This window comes from Theropithecus gelada, chromosome 9 (genome assembly GCF_003255815.1).
Source record: "Theropithecus gelada isolate Dixy chromosome 9, Tgel_1.0, whole genome shotgun sequence".
Lineage (NCBI taxonomy): Eukaryota > Metazoa > Chordata > Mammalia > Primates > Cercopithecidae > Theropithecus > Theropithecus gelada.
In genome coordinates this window covers 89,806,886-89,821,769 of record NC_037677.1, presented here as the reverse complement: position 1 = coordinate 89,821,769, position 14,884 = coordinate 89,806,886, and the positions used below count along the sequence as shown (strand labels likewise).

Genomic DNA, 14,884 nt, shown 5'->3' with positions numbered 1-14,884 from the left:
ACTCACCTGCTTCCTTGAAACTCTCCCTCCTGGCTGGGCACGGTGGCTCACGCCTATAATCCCAACGCCTTGGGAGGCCGAGGCAGGTGAATCACCTGGTGTCAGGAGTTCGAGACCAGCCTGGCCAACATGGTGAAACCTTGTCTCTAATAAAAATTCAAAAAAAATTAGCCAGGTGTGGTGGCTCCTCGGGGCCCATCTTCTCCTTGCTTCTCTTGGTTTGGAACTCGGCTCTCCGGCCACCCAAGGATTCACTCTACACCCATAGCAGCACCATCCCTGCCTACCCTGCCCACTCCCACCACACTTCTCATCTTGCTCAGCCTGATCTCAGCCCCTGGCCCTGCTTATGCACCCATTATGAATGTTTTGGCCCATTTTTTGACTAAGTAGTTGTGAGTTTCCAGTGAGGGTTAGCTGGCTTCCTCTTGGTGACAAGACTGAGATGGCCCCAGCACATCAGCAGTATGCTCTGCCCGTCACCCTCTTCCTAGCAGCACCCTGAGCATACTACTTGGCTTTGGACACTCAGCACTGCAGATGCCCTGCAGTGACTCAGGAATATCCATGGCTCCCTTTGCTTCCACAGCAGTGATGACAAAAAACAAAACAAAAAAACCCCACGAAACACAGAGGACACAGGCCAGGACCAATAACACCATAGGGTGCAGAACCGAGTAGTCCTACCCATTTCCCTCGGACCTCCCCTGCCGATGACTGTTGTCACCAGCATTTGTATCTGTGTGGGAAGGGCACTAAGCGCTTTCTGGCCTGCACGAGGCAGCCCTCATTGATGGGCTATCTGGAGTAGCCTCTGAATTGGAAAGATCAGGGCATCTTTCTTCATTCTGTCGTTTCTCCTAAGCTAGACCCTGTTAGTTTTAGGGCTGCTGTCCTAAACTATTGCAAACTGGGTGGCTTAAGCAACAGAAACATTCTCTCGCAGTTCTGGAAATCAGAAGTCTAAAATCAAGACAAGAAATAAACCAAAACTTGGGTTCCTTGTATTTGGATTTCAAACAAAGAAGGTCACCAAGGGTTGGTCTGCAAATGAGCTGTGTCTGCAGGGCAATTTTATTTTTAAGTGCAAGATAACAAAGTGAAATTTCTACACTTGATCTTAGCCAAAAGGCCGAGAAGTGGTATGAAATTTCTTTATTACAGAAAATAAACTGGGCTCTTTGATCTGGAAGTGCTGTCTTTGTTCTATAAAATGAATATTTGCCAGGGCTGGGTCAAGGGTGGCGTTCTGTATGTCGGCTTCCTAATCTGGCTAAGAGAAACTTTCCTTCAGCATTAAAACAAACCAAACCAAACAAAACAAAAACTTCTAATAGCCTCAACTATCTAGATGCTTCAAGGGAAAACATTTGTTTTCCCTAACACAGTGTCTTAGTCTGTTTGCATTGCTATAAAGGAATACCTGAGGCTGGGTAAGATATAAAGAAAAGAAGTTTATTTGGCTGATGGTTCTTCAGACTGTACAAGAAGCATGGTGCCGGCCTGTGCTTCTGGTGAGCGCTTTAGGAAGCTTCCACTCATGGAGGAAGGGGAAGGTGAGCCAGCATCACATGATCAGAGAGGAGGAAAATGAGAGAGGAGGCAAGGGTGCCACTCTCTTTTAAACAACCAGCTCTCAGGTGAACTCATTCATTACTGCAGAGAAGCCACCAAGCCATTCATGAGGGATCCACCCCCATGACCCAAACATCTTCCAGTAGGCCCCACCTCCAACACTCAGGATCAGATTTCAACATGAGATTTGGAGGGGACGAGTATCCAAACTGTATCACATGGTAATTCAGTTCAACTGAGGAAAGGTGTCTTTGAGCACCTACTGGAACCCCCTGCTGGGAAAGACACCAGGAGAAAAAAACAACTTACAATCTTGGGGGAATATAAGACAAACAAATATGAGACAGAGAACAGCAAGACATCCATACCTCTTGGCATTGCCACCTGAATGACAGAAGCAGTACATCTGGCCCAGAATTTGCTTTTTTTTTCCCTTCAATTGACTTGTTTTGTTTTTTATTTTTTGCTTTTGTTTTTGAAATGGAATCTCAGTCTGTCACCCAGGCTGGAGTGCAGCAGTGTAATCTCGGCTCATTGCAACCTCCACCTCCCAGGTTCAAGCAATTCTTGTGCTCAGCCTCCCGAGTAGCTGGTATTACAGGCATGTGCCACCATGCCTGGCTAATTTTTTTATTTTTAGTAGAGACAGGGTTTTGCCATGTTGGCCAGGCTGGTCTTGAACTCCTGACCACAAGTGATCCACCTGCCTTGACCTTCCAAAGTGCTGGGATGACAGTCATGAGCCACTGCACCCGGCCTCCCTTCAGTTGACTCTTAAACCCTAAAACTTTACCGTTCTATATAAAAGTAATGTCTGCTTCTTCTAATTTATGTATTTTCAGATTCTTACAATTTAAGCTTGTTTTTCTTTCCTTGAGCAAAAAAAGAAAAAAAAAAAAAAGAAAAACTCTGCTTAATAAAATGTAAACATCACAGAGATACATGACACAGAAAGTGAAAATCTCTTGGTCCCGTCCTCCTGAGATAACCACTGCCAGCAACTTCTGCTACTGATTTTAAAGGTTCTTATCCACATAGTGGCTCCTGCAGAGGAGATATTAGAAATATTTATGCTGGAACACAAAAGTGAATATTCTTTGGAAAATTTGCCCCTGCAATTTGAAGAAGCTAGTTATGATCACATATCACAGAAAGTGAACACCTGAGGGGCTCTTTTTTAAGGAATGCTGTCTTAGAGCTTTTATATGAAGATGACACAAGGTAGAGACCCTGGGGCACTGGTGGCTTGACTGAAAGTGTGTGTTGTCAAAGATGTTCTTTTCATTGACCTCCCTGGCAGACTGTTCCCGTGACAGAGGAGAGGGCTGACCCAGTCTCCAGGCTTGACCTGAAAACCTGTTACCATGGCAACTTAATTCGCCAGCTGTCAGTCCGCTTAACTAGAGCCTACGTTCCCATAGCTGGAAGAAACTATTTTTGAAATCTTATGTCTATTTTTGAAGCACCATCTGCTAAATTTGCGCTCTGTCCAAACATAGACATGCAAAAACTCATTCATAGCCAGACTTCACCGCTTCAAATGTCTTTCATTCCATGAATCCGAAAGTCATTTGCTTAAAATTAATTATTATTATTATTTTTGATGGAGTTTCTGTTCTGTTGCCCAGGCTGGAGTGCAGTGGCGTGATCTTGGCTCACTGAAACCTCCACCTCCTGGGTTCAAGGGATTCTCCTGCCTCAGTCTCCTGAGTAGCTAAGATTATAGGCACCCGCCACCACACCTGGCTAATTTTTTTATTTTTAGTAGAGATGAGGTTTCACCATGTTAGCCAAGCTGGTCTTGAACTCCTGACCTCAGGCCATCTGCCAGCCTCAGTTTCCCAAAGTGCTGGGATTACAGGCATGAGCCACCAAGCCCAGCCTTAAAATTAAATTTGATCTAGTTCAGAAAACATTAATGACACCTGACTGTGGGACATACAGAGGTGAGAAAGCCATTGTTTTGCCACCAAGGAGCTTGCAGTTCAGTAGGAAGGTAAGAGATAAACATGAATAACTGTAGCCCAGAGCTGAATGTAATACATTCCTCCCGAGAGGATTGACCAAATTGTTACACAGGAAACAACTGCTTTCAGAAAGTACTTTTTCAGCTCTGTATTTGTGGTGCCTTGCACAGCCCTTGAGAAGTGATAATTGTTAATAAATGCTTGGTTGGTTGAGTGAATGAATGAGTGAGTGAATGATAGGTGGGCATTGAATATGGTTTAAAAATTTTTTTTAAGAAGGGCATTTTGGGGCCGGGTGCGCTGCCCCCGCTAGTTCACCAAAACTGCTCTTGTCAAGGTCACTAAAGACCTTCATGTTGCAAAATCCAATGGTCCAGCTTCAGGTCTCTTCTTACTCAAACTCTCTGCAGCATTTGTTCATTTAATCCCTGAAACACTTTCTGCTCTTGGATTCAGCCTATTTGAACCAACACGTAGCTGCTCGTCCTGGCATTCGCAAATAGAAGTGATCACCAAAGAAACTTCTTTCGGCTGGGCGTGGTGGCTCATGCCTATAATCCCCACTTTGGGAGGCCAAGGCGGGCAGATCTCTTGAGGTCAGGAGTTCGAGACCAGCCTGACCAATACGGTAAAACCCTGTCTCTACTGAGAATAGAAAAATTAGCTGGGCATGGTGGCATGCGCCTGTAATCCCAGCTACTCTGGAGGCTGAGACAGAAGAATTGCTTGAACCGAGGAGGCAGAGGTTGCAGTGAGCCGAGATTGTGCCATTGTACTCTAGCCTGGGCAAGAGAACAATACTCCATCTCAAAAAAAAAAAAAAGGGGGAGAAAGAAAAAAAGGAAGGGCATTTTGGGGAACACTAGTGAATATGCCATAGCTCCTGGCTCATTGAGAAGTGTGTTGAAAGGGAAGCATGTTCCTGAGGGCTGTAGGTGCGAGGCTGAGACATTTGTCCTTGATGGGAAGACCATCGGGCTCCATGAAAGGTGCTCCATGACAAGGGACTGACTTGGTCCGAGTTGAAGTGGAAAATGATCCTTGTGCCAGAAGATTGTTGCAGGCCGTGTTTCCAGGATTGGGTTTTTAATCAAGTGGCTTTGTCTAGTAAACTGATTATATTAGTCCAATTTTTTTCTAGGATGTTTAGGAAAATCAAAGTGCTCATCATAAGCAAGTGATTCTCAATATATAGACACAGGGAGCTCATCAAGGGAGATCTCTAAACGTGCAGTCATCTGGCGCCCATCTCCAGAGAGTTTAATACAGCTCATGTGGAGGGGAGTCCCCAGTCCGTATGGAGAGCCTGATGCAGGCAGATTTCACTTGAGAAACGCTGCAGTTGTACATTTCACCTGGTAAACGTGATGTTGCCCGGAGGGAGACAGCTCTCTGGGCTTTGTTATCTAGACTGGCTCACAGGCTGATTCATCATCTGCCCCCAGGATTGTATTTGCATCCCTGCCTCTTACGTTCCTCCGTGGTACCTTTGCTCTGGTCTATTAGAATATGCTAGAAAATTCTTAGGGCACATTTAGTGTTATTTCCCCAGGAATTGGGGTGGGGTAATGAATTGCTTTCAGTAGGACACAAACATTTATTTATAAAACTTCTAACATTTTAGAAATTCAGAAAAAAATTATTCTACATTCCAGCTAAGAAAATGTGTTATCTCCAAAATATTACCTGTTTTCCTGCTTCAAAACTTACTCTTTCCTGTTCTGCATTGTCCTTTCAGCTTACCCTGAAGATAATATGATATTAGCCCTTTGTTATGCTTGGGCAATGACCTTTGGCTCAAAGTGATAAAATTCTGGCTTAACCAGTACCACCATTTAACAAGACTTCATCTTGAAAAGCAGAATTAGGATCAAAGGCAGAGGCCAGGTACCGTGGCTCATGCCAGAAATACCAGCACTTTGGGAGGCTGAGGCAGGAGGATTGCTTGAGTTTGGGATCACTTGAGACCAGCCTGGGCAACATAGGGAGACTCCAACTCTACAAAAAATAAAAATAGTTAGCTGGGTGTGGTGGTGCACATCTGTAATTCCAGCCACTCTGGGGGCTGAGGTGGGATGATCGTTTGAGCCCAGGAGGAGATGAGTGGAGAGGGAGAATGTCTGGATAAAGGGGGCTGCCAGTGGCTGAAGTGGGGTCTGTGTTCCAGCCAGGAGATCCCAGTCCAGCCAGGGTGACCAGTAAGTGCTCCTCTTCCTCAGCCATTCCTAGGAGTTGCCTTCACTGGGGAGCTCTAACAAGGATCTCCCTCCCTGGCAAGGTGCAGACAAAGCGGAGTGATGGAGGTGAGGGGACAATGACCTGCAGATCTGGTGACATCTGAGATCTGAGTGCCTGATAGCCCACTCTCTTCTGCTTGGTAGAGAGAAGTGGTACTAGAGAAGAGTATGGGAGCCTGGAGGAAGAAGGGACATTGATATGCACTGGGGAAAGGCCCAGTTGGGGATGCCAAAGGCAAACTTGACTGTATCACCAGGTCCTCTAGGGCTGCCAACTCTTCAGCACTGAGTGGGTGGACAGAAGCCACGTAGGCAAGTGTCATTATCACAAGTGACTGCACACAAGGGCAGTTGGCAGGAATATTGCTGCTGAGCTTCTGGAAAGAGGACACAATACATCTCAGGAATGATTACATTGCTGGAGCTATGATGGAGAGCCATTTCTAAATGTTAATGGAAACATCACAAGTAAGGAAGAGTGGATCACACACGCGGTTACTGATACTCAGAAAGGAGACAGGTCAGTGTTAGATGCAGTCAGAAGCTTGGTAGGATTTGACCAAGTGACATTATAATTGTTGGAGAGGCAGGATGGCATTCCTACAAGGGAGTTGTGAAGAGCTTGTCATAGCCAGAGAGGGACAGTGAGGAACCTTGAACCATTTCGAATCAACAGATCTGGATTTGAGCATTGGTTCCACTGTCAAACTGTGTGACAGTAGGCATGTCACTTAACCTCTCTGAGCCTCAAGTTCCTTTCTTACAACATCAGGAGGTTGGATTTAATTATATGTAGGGTCTCCTCCAGCTCCAAGTTCTGTGATTCTATTAAAACGGCCTGGTCATGGCTGGGCGCAGTGGCTCACGTCTGTAATCCCAGCATTTTGAGAGACTGAGGTGGGTGGATCACTTGAGGTCAGGAGTTCAAGACCAGCCTGGCCAATATGGCAAAACCCTGTCTCTATTAAAAATACAAAAATTAGCCAGGCGTGGTTGTGTGCTCCTGTAGTCCCAGCTACTTGGGAGGTCGAGACTGGAGAATCCCTTGAACCCAGGAGGTGAAGGATGCAGTGAGCTGAGGTTGTGCCACTGCACTCCAGCCTGGGTGAAAGAGCGAAACTCTGTCTCAAAAAAAAAAAAAAAAAAGCCTAATCAAAGCCAGGGTTCATGTATTATAAGAAGATGGGATGAGAGAAGTTTTTTTTGTTTTTTTTTTTTCAGATGGAGTCTTGCTCTGTTGCCAAGGCTGGAGTGCAGTGGCGTGATCTTGGTTCACTGCAACCTCTGCCTCTGGGCTCAAGTGATTCTCCTGCCTCAGCCTCCCGAGTAGCTGGGATTACAGGTGCCCGCCACCATGCCTGGCTAATTTTTGTATTTTTTTTTTTTTTTTTAGTAGAGAAGGGGTTTTGCCCTGTTGGCCAGGCTGGTCTCGAACTCCTGACCTCAGGTGATCCACCCACCTTGGCCTCCCAAAGTGGGGATTACAGGCCTGAGCCACCATGCCCGGTCGAGAGAAGTTTCTTTGGTGATTACTGGGAATGCCAGGATGAGCAGCTACGCTTTAGTTCAAATAGGCTGAATCCAAGAGCAGAAAGTGTTTCAGGGATTAAATGAACAAATGCTGCAGAGAGTTTGAGTAAGAAGAGACCTGAGGCTGGACCGCTGGATTTTGCAGCATGAAGGTCTTTAGTGACCTTGACAAGAGCAGTTTTGGTGAACTAGTGGGGCAGAGGGCTGGCTGGAAGAAGCATGAGAATCAGAGGCAGAGTGAAGAATGTGAGTAAAAGTTATTCTTCTGAGGAGTTTGCTCCCAAGAGGGGCAGGAAAAATGGAGCAGTAACTGTAGGAGGCACTGTGGAATCAATGAAAGTTTTGTTTTTTAAAATGCTCGGTGATATTTCAGCATGTTTATATTTTGATGGGAATGATCCAGTAGAAAGGGGGAAAATGATGAACGTATAAAGAGGCAGAAATCGCAGAGGCGAAACTTGAGTAGCAACAGGAGATAGGATCTGTGCAAATGTGGAAGAGTTGGCTTCAAGTCAGGGAGCACAGATAGTTCAGTGACTAATTGTAGCAAGAGAGAAGGCAACAGATACAGGTAGATGATTGATTTGGAGTTGGAAAGATGTGGAGATTCTCTTCTAATTGCCTGTTTTCTCAATGAAATAAGAAGACAGATCAATAGTGGACAATGAGAAAGAAAGGATGTTGGAAGCTTTCAAGATGCAAAATAGGTGGCAGTTCAGAAAGATAAAGTGATTTGACTGTGCTGGTTAATTAGTGGCCATCTCAGACCAGGATCCAAGAAAGCTTTGGGATAGATGTCTTGGAAATGTGGTAAGATGTCCAGGCAGCCACGTGAGGACACTTACAGTTTGTGATCAGGAAATTAAAGTGAGACCAGTCCAGTAAGATGTCTGTGCTTCCCAGCCAAGTTCAGCTGGCTGGGTGCAGAGGTGACGTCAGTGGAGGGTTGAATAAACCAGGCAAGCACAGTGAAGTGAGAGGCGGAAAGGGATGAAGGGGCATGCAGTGGGGTGGTTGCAGTGTTAGGTGGCGGGATCTAAGCTGGGCTAGGGGAAAAGCAAAGACATGGAGGAAGTGGGGAGCAGGGAAGGCAGTGTGCTCATTAGATTGGGGCTGCCCGTGGGCTGGAGTAAGAGAGGAAGCAAACCGGAAAGATACAAAAGATGGCCTCTTGCCCAGGCGTGGTGGCTCACGCTTGTAATCCCAGCACTTTGGGAGGCCGAGGCGGGCGTATCACTTGAGGTCAGGAGTTTGAGGCCAGCCTGGCCAACATGGTGAAACCCCGTCTCTACTAAAAATACAAAAATTAGCTGGGTGTGGTGGTGGGTGCCTGTAATCCCAGCTACTCAGGAAGCTGAGGCAGGAGAATCGCTTGAACCTGGGAAGCAGAGGTTGCAGTGAGCTGAAATCGCACCACTACACTCCAGCCTGGATGACACAGTGAGACTCCACCTCAAAAAAAAAAAAAAAGAAAAAAAAGATGGCCTCTCTAGTGGATTGAATTGTGGCCCTCTAAAACGCATGTCTATATGGAACCTCAGAATATGACCTTATTGGGAAACAGGGTCTTTGCAGATGTAATTAATTAAGATAAAGTCACACTAAATTCAGTGACTGTTGTTCCTTGTTTGTTTTGTTTTTTGAGACAGAGTCTCTCTCTGATGCCCAGGCTGGAGTGCAGTGGCATGATCTCAGCTCACTGCAAACTCCGCCTTCCAGGTTCAAGCGATTCACTTGCCTCAGCCTCCCAAGTAGCTGGGACCACAGGTGTGCACCACCACGCCTGGCTAATTTTTTTTGTATTTTTAGTAGAAATGGGGCTTTGCCATGTTGACCAGTCTGGTCTTGAACTCCTGGCCTCAGGTGATCTGCCCGCCTCAGTCTCCCAAAGTGCTGGGATTACAGGTGTGAGCTGCTGAACCTGGCCAACTTGTTCTTATGAGAAGAGGGGAGGACACACAGGGAGAAAGGCCACGTGACCACAGAGGCAGAGACTGGAGTAATGCAGCCACAGGCAAGGCGTGCTTAGGATTGCTGGGAGCCACCGGCTAGGAAGAGACAGGAAGGATTTTTCCCTCGAGGCTTCAGAGGGAGAACGTCTCTGCCAACATCTTGATTTTATACTTGTAAGGTTTGGAACTGTCAGGGAATATATTTCTTTATTTTCTTTTCTTTCTTTTTCTTTCCTTGCTCTGTCACCCAGGACAGAGTGCAAGGGCATGATCATGGTTCACTGCAGCCTTGACCTCCTGGGGTCAGATAGTCCTCCCACCTTAGCCTCCTGAATAGCTCAGACTACAGGCATGCACCACCACGCCTGGCTAGTTTAAAAAATTTTTTTTTGTAGAGATGGGGGGGTCTCCCTATGTTGCCCAGGCTGATCTCAAACTCCTGGGCTCAAGCGATCCTCCTGCTTCGGCCTCCCAAAGTACTGGGATTAGAGGTATGAGCCCCTGCGCCTAGCCAGATAATAAATTTCTATTGTTTTAAGTCACTCAGTTTGTGGGACTTCCTTACGACAGCCTTCAGAAGCTAATACAACCAGCAGCTTCCTGTTCAGTGGGAGATTGCTGACTTGGTGTGGCCCTCTGTGGTGGTGAAAGAGTTGCTCTTTGTAGATCCACTTGGCTGTGGATCACACTCATGCCTGGGTCTAATGAACAGGGCCTGCCAGCACAACTGCTAGCATTTTGCTCATGACACAGCTTGCACATGAGGGTGTGTTTAACAGTGCCGTAGGGGCCCCCTCATTCTTTGTGGAACCCATAGCATTCTTTGTGGAGCCCATACCATTGTTTAATCCCCTGCAGCTTCCTGCCACATAAAGGGGAGGTTTCCTGTTCGAATATTCTTCTGCTGCAAGGCACAGAAGCTGGCTGTCACCATGGCTTAGGCTGGTTTCCTCTGACTCATCCCTTTAGCCTGAAGTCTGAATAGCGGAAGACGTTCCCAGAAGAAATTGGCTGTTCGTTATCTGCAGGCTGATTCTAGAGCATCCATTGAGAATGTAATGAGTACTTGTCCAGAGTCCAGCATTGCAAAGGGGTATAATTGACCCCGACTTTTTCTCCTGCTTACTGCCATAAACAATCACTGGCCCAAAGTGGTATAATTTAAGGCAAGGAAGAAGTCCCACTTAGGCCCAGGATGACGGAAGGAAGTTCGTCTTCGTTGTTTGGAGGAAACCAACAGCTATCAGCCCCAGCCATTTTTTGGTCCAGGACAGGTTTGCAGAGGGAAGGCGCCTGGCCCCCAGTGCTTCCCTGAGGCTGGTGCCAAGGTTGGGAGGAGCACCCCTTCAGCCATCTGGGTATTCTTTTCTGAGAGCTGTTCAGTAGTTTTTCAAATATGAAGGCACATTTGTGCCTGGGATCCTGTTCCCCTTCCCATTTATTTACTCATTCCACATTTATCAAGCCCTTTCTATATACTTTATGTAAGGTGTTCTGTAAGGCATGGGGCAGATACTAACCCAGTGGCACTAGAGGAATTAGAGACACACACACAGAAATATAGAGTGTGGAGTGGGAAATCGGGGCTGACAGCCTTCGGAACTGAGAGCCAGGAACGGGGATTTACCCGCATATTTATTGACAGCAAGCCAGTGATAAGCATTGTTTCTATAGATTAACTAAAAGTATTCCTTATGGGAAACAAAGGGATGGGCTCTGGCTAGTTATCTGCAGCAGGAACATGTCCTTAAGGCAGAGATCGCTCATGCTATTGTTTGTGGCTTAGGAACACCTTAAGCGGTTTTCTGCCCTGGGTGGGCCAGGTGTTCTTGCCCTCATTCCAGTAAACCCACAACCTTCAACGTGGGTATCATGGCCACTGTGAACATCATGAAAAGCTCTTTCATCTTTCTTCTCTTCACAGTGCTGCAGAGATTTTGTTTATGGTCAGTTTTGGGGCCAGTTTATGGCCAGATTTGAAGGCCTGTTCCCAAGAGATACAAAGAAGCAAAGGCAAGCTCCCTGCTTCTGAAATGCCTGGGAGTAGGGGAAGCCTATGGGTTGACAAGCAGGTGCAAGACTGTGTGGCAAGGACTAGAAAGAACAATGTGTGGGTAGGACAGAGTGGGACTGACTCCATCTGGAAAAGGTAGGGAGGGTGTGTTGGAAGACAGTGTGTTTCATCTGAAACTGAAGGAGGAGAGGAACTTACCTGGTAGAGAGTAGGACAAAGAAGATTCCAAGAGCTTGCATTCAGGTGCCCTAAGAGAAAAAGCAGGTAAGCCCTTTTTTTGACGTCTCTTTAAGACTAGGCAAGAGGAGGCCCAGATCATCTTGCAGAGGACAAAGATTCCTTATCTTTGGCTTCCATGAGGTTTTCTCAGTAGCCTGAAAAAGATGTTGAGGTACTAGCAGGACAACATGTCCTTCACCTGCAGCCTGGTTTTAAATCCAGTTTTAAACCAGTGAGACAGGGTGAAAACTTGGTCCTGGTTTTAGCTCAGCTTCTAATCACTTAACCACAGGCAAGTTGCCTCAGCTTTCTGGACCTCAGGTTTTCTGTCCGTAAAATGGGGTGAAGGGTAGGTTGGATGAAGGATCTCTAAGGTCCCTTCTAGGACAATGTTCTGTGGGTCCATGGCTACTTGAAGGAAGTGTGAAGTGAGGATCTAGAGAGTGTTGAGTCAAAGGATCGGAAGACAGAGTAGGAAGTCACGCTCAATGAGTAGGAGACAAAAACAGGGGCCCACAGAAGAACCCAAAAAAGTAGATCAGGGGAGGAGAGCTGCCATGATCTAAAAATATGTATATGAGCACTGGTGTTCAAGGCTGTGGAAGATCCAATATGGAGATACAGAAAAGGGCACTGAGCTTGGCAAGGAGAGGTTGTGATTAACCTTTGAAGAACAGAAGCCAGGCTAGGATGGGCAAAGCATGAATGAATGGATGGTGAGGAGCAGGGCCCACCCTGGGCTAAATTGCAAAGCAGTGCATATGGAGGCCCCCTCTTCCCTTGTGGCTGCCTCTTCCTCACTATGGGCCCCCTGCCTGCTGTGCTGCCCACTCCAGCGCCCCATCCCCATGCCCCACATAGCTGGTTCCAGGAAATGTCCTGTGCTCCAGAAGAAGCCCCTTCCAGTTGCAATGGTCTGAATGTTTGTGTCCCTCCACAATTCATCCATTGAAATCCTAACCCTGAAGGTGATGGTATTAGGCAGTGGGGCCTTTAGGGAAGTGATTAGGTCACGGGGGCAGAGCCCTCGTGCGTGGGATTAGTGCCCTGATAAAAATGGGCCCAAGGGAGCTCCTTTGCTCCTTCTACCGTGGGAGGCAGAGAAGGCTCCAACTGTGTACCAGGAAGTGGACCTCACCAGACACCAAATCCGCCAGTGCCTTGATCTTGGACTTCCCCACCTGCAGAACCATAAGAAATAAATTTCTGTTGTCTAAAAGCCACCCAGTTTGCGGTATTTTGTTATAGCAGCCCAAACAGACAAAGACACTGACCAAAACTGATTACACAGCAAAAATGAAAAATAAAAAGTTAATTTATTGGGTGCTGCTGCATGCCAGATACTGTGCTAAAGACTTCAGCTATAGATAATTACACCTTTACAGTAACCCTGTGGTAAATACCATTATTTTACCCTTTTAACAAATGAAGAAACTGAAGCTTAGAGAAATTAAGAAACTTACTCAGACTCACATAGCTGGAAAGTGGAAGGTGGGGAATGGATTTGAGCCCAGGCTGCACAGCTTCAGAACCCAAGATTTCAAGAGCCATGCTACATAGTAATCTGATGAAACTCATTCATACCAGGATGTGAATGACTGACAGGTGACTGTCTGTGGAAATTAAATCTGTTTCATGATCTTGCATCGTAGAGAAGGAGTTTCAGCATCCAAAAGCAGTGTTCTAGACAGGGTGGCTTGTCTTCTAGGCTCTCTTAGATTATGTTGTACAGATTACCAGAAGTTTTAACTCTTTGTGTATTAAGAAAAGAAAAGTTAAAGTTTGTCAGTGAGTTTCAAAGAACTCGTGAATAAAAGAAAGGGGAGAGGTAGTGGGCAGAGTTGATTTTTGGTTTTTGGTTTTGTGAGGAGAGAAAGATCTGTGTCTACTTGAAGGCATAGGAAAGGCTGCAATAGAGACGGAACCCCTGGAGGTACACAAGAGAGAGGAGACATCTGGGGAGCCTGAAAATATTCAGGAGGTAGTAGGATCTAATGCATGTCAGAGGGTTGAGATTTTCACCCTGCTGAGCAAGGTAAACCTTTTCCTGAGTGCAGAGGAAAGGTAGGGGGAGAAAAGAGAGGACATGTGTGTGTGAAAGTGACAAGCCAGGAGGAGGAAGGGAGAGCACGATGATCACCTTGGTGCTTGGCAAGAAAAGGAGAGTTTCTTTTCTGCCCTGAGGGTGGAAAGAGCAGTTGTGAATTAGGAGGTTCAAGCAGGAAACAGTGTAAATAGTTCACAAGCGGATCTCTAGAGAAAAGATCTGCAGTGGGAGGGATGGAGTTGAAGCCTGTCCTTGCAAGACTTCAGTGTGCCATGGCGTTTCTTCCTTTCTCCATCCTAACACTGATGAGAACTCAGCGATCCCTGGCTGGGTGCGATGGTGCCACCTCCTCTCATTGTCCCTGTGATCTCTGCCATTCTCTTGGTCTCTTTTGAAGGCAGCCTGAGCAAGAGCCCCGATGCACTGTGAACACATTTTCCTAAAGAATTTTTCCAAGTCACAAGAAGTCCCAAGTCAATGTCACCAAGAGGATCTCCTCCACCTGCCACTTTAGGAACACTTAAAACATGATGGCAGACAAAACTGTGTCCTGGAAACCTGAGCCTTCGGACATTTACAGGATAAGGGCTATCCCTCACTGGGTTTCTTTCTGATATTTTAGGAGATGGGGAAGAAGATGAAGGTGATGAAGACAGGTTGGACAATGCAGTCAGGGGCCCTGGGCCTAAGGGGCCAGTTGGGACAGTGTCGGAAGCTCAGCTTGCTCGGAGGCTCACCAAAGCAAAGAACAGTCGGCGGATGCTGTCCAATAAGCCACAGGACTTCCAGGTAGGAACGGCCTGGTGCTCTGCATCTTTGTTTAATCTTCACATTGCCCATCTGCTGGCAATTGCAGTGATGTTTCAGTGGACCTATTCCAATGGACAATGGCTCAACCAGGAAAGGGAGATGTCAGTGCATAAACCCAGTAAGCAAAGCTCTCCATCTTTCTTCTGCAGGCACAAGTGGGTTTAGTCCAGCCAGATGACAGTCTCCAGAGAAATAAAACTGTAATTCTCCTTCCCTTTGGCAGAAGGAAAGAGCTAACCAAAGAATAGAAGCACAAACACTGTCTTTTTCGTAGCTCTGGGCACTGTCTTAGACTTGGGAGGCAGCTGTGGAGTTGGTTCATCACTAGGCTCGGCAAGACCAGGTGCCCGGCTGGAGTCTGAGCAGTGACCTCCACCTGCCCTGCCCTTTCCCAGGCCGGCTGTGAACGATTTCATCCCCACAGCTGCCCTTGGTCTCTGTAACCCAACCCCAGTTCCCGTCTTGGGAATGAGCCCACGTGGCCCCGCCCAATTGGTAGCACCTGGAGTACCACACCGCTGCCCTGGCCTGGT

General features: G+C 46.8%; 1 protein-coding gene and 1 pseudogene across 2 annotated transcripts in view; one reads left to right on the top strand and one right to left on the bottom strand.

Annotated features, from left to right (window-relative positions):
- MYOF (myoferlin) overlaps window positions 1-14,884 on the top strand; it is a 171,706-nt gene that overhangs the window by 55,574 nt on the left and 101,248 nt on the right. For both annotated transcript variants that reach the window (XM_025396191.1, XM_025396190.1), the window contains exon 6: window positions 14,164-14,330. In XM_025396191.1, coding sequence (XP_025251976.1) covers window positions 14,164-14,330 — 167 coding nt within the window. The remainder of the gene's footprint in view (window positions 1-14,163; window positions 14,331-14,884) is intronic.
- On the bottom strand, window positions 931-1,144 carry LOC112632325 (annotated as a pseudogene).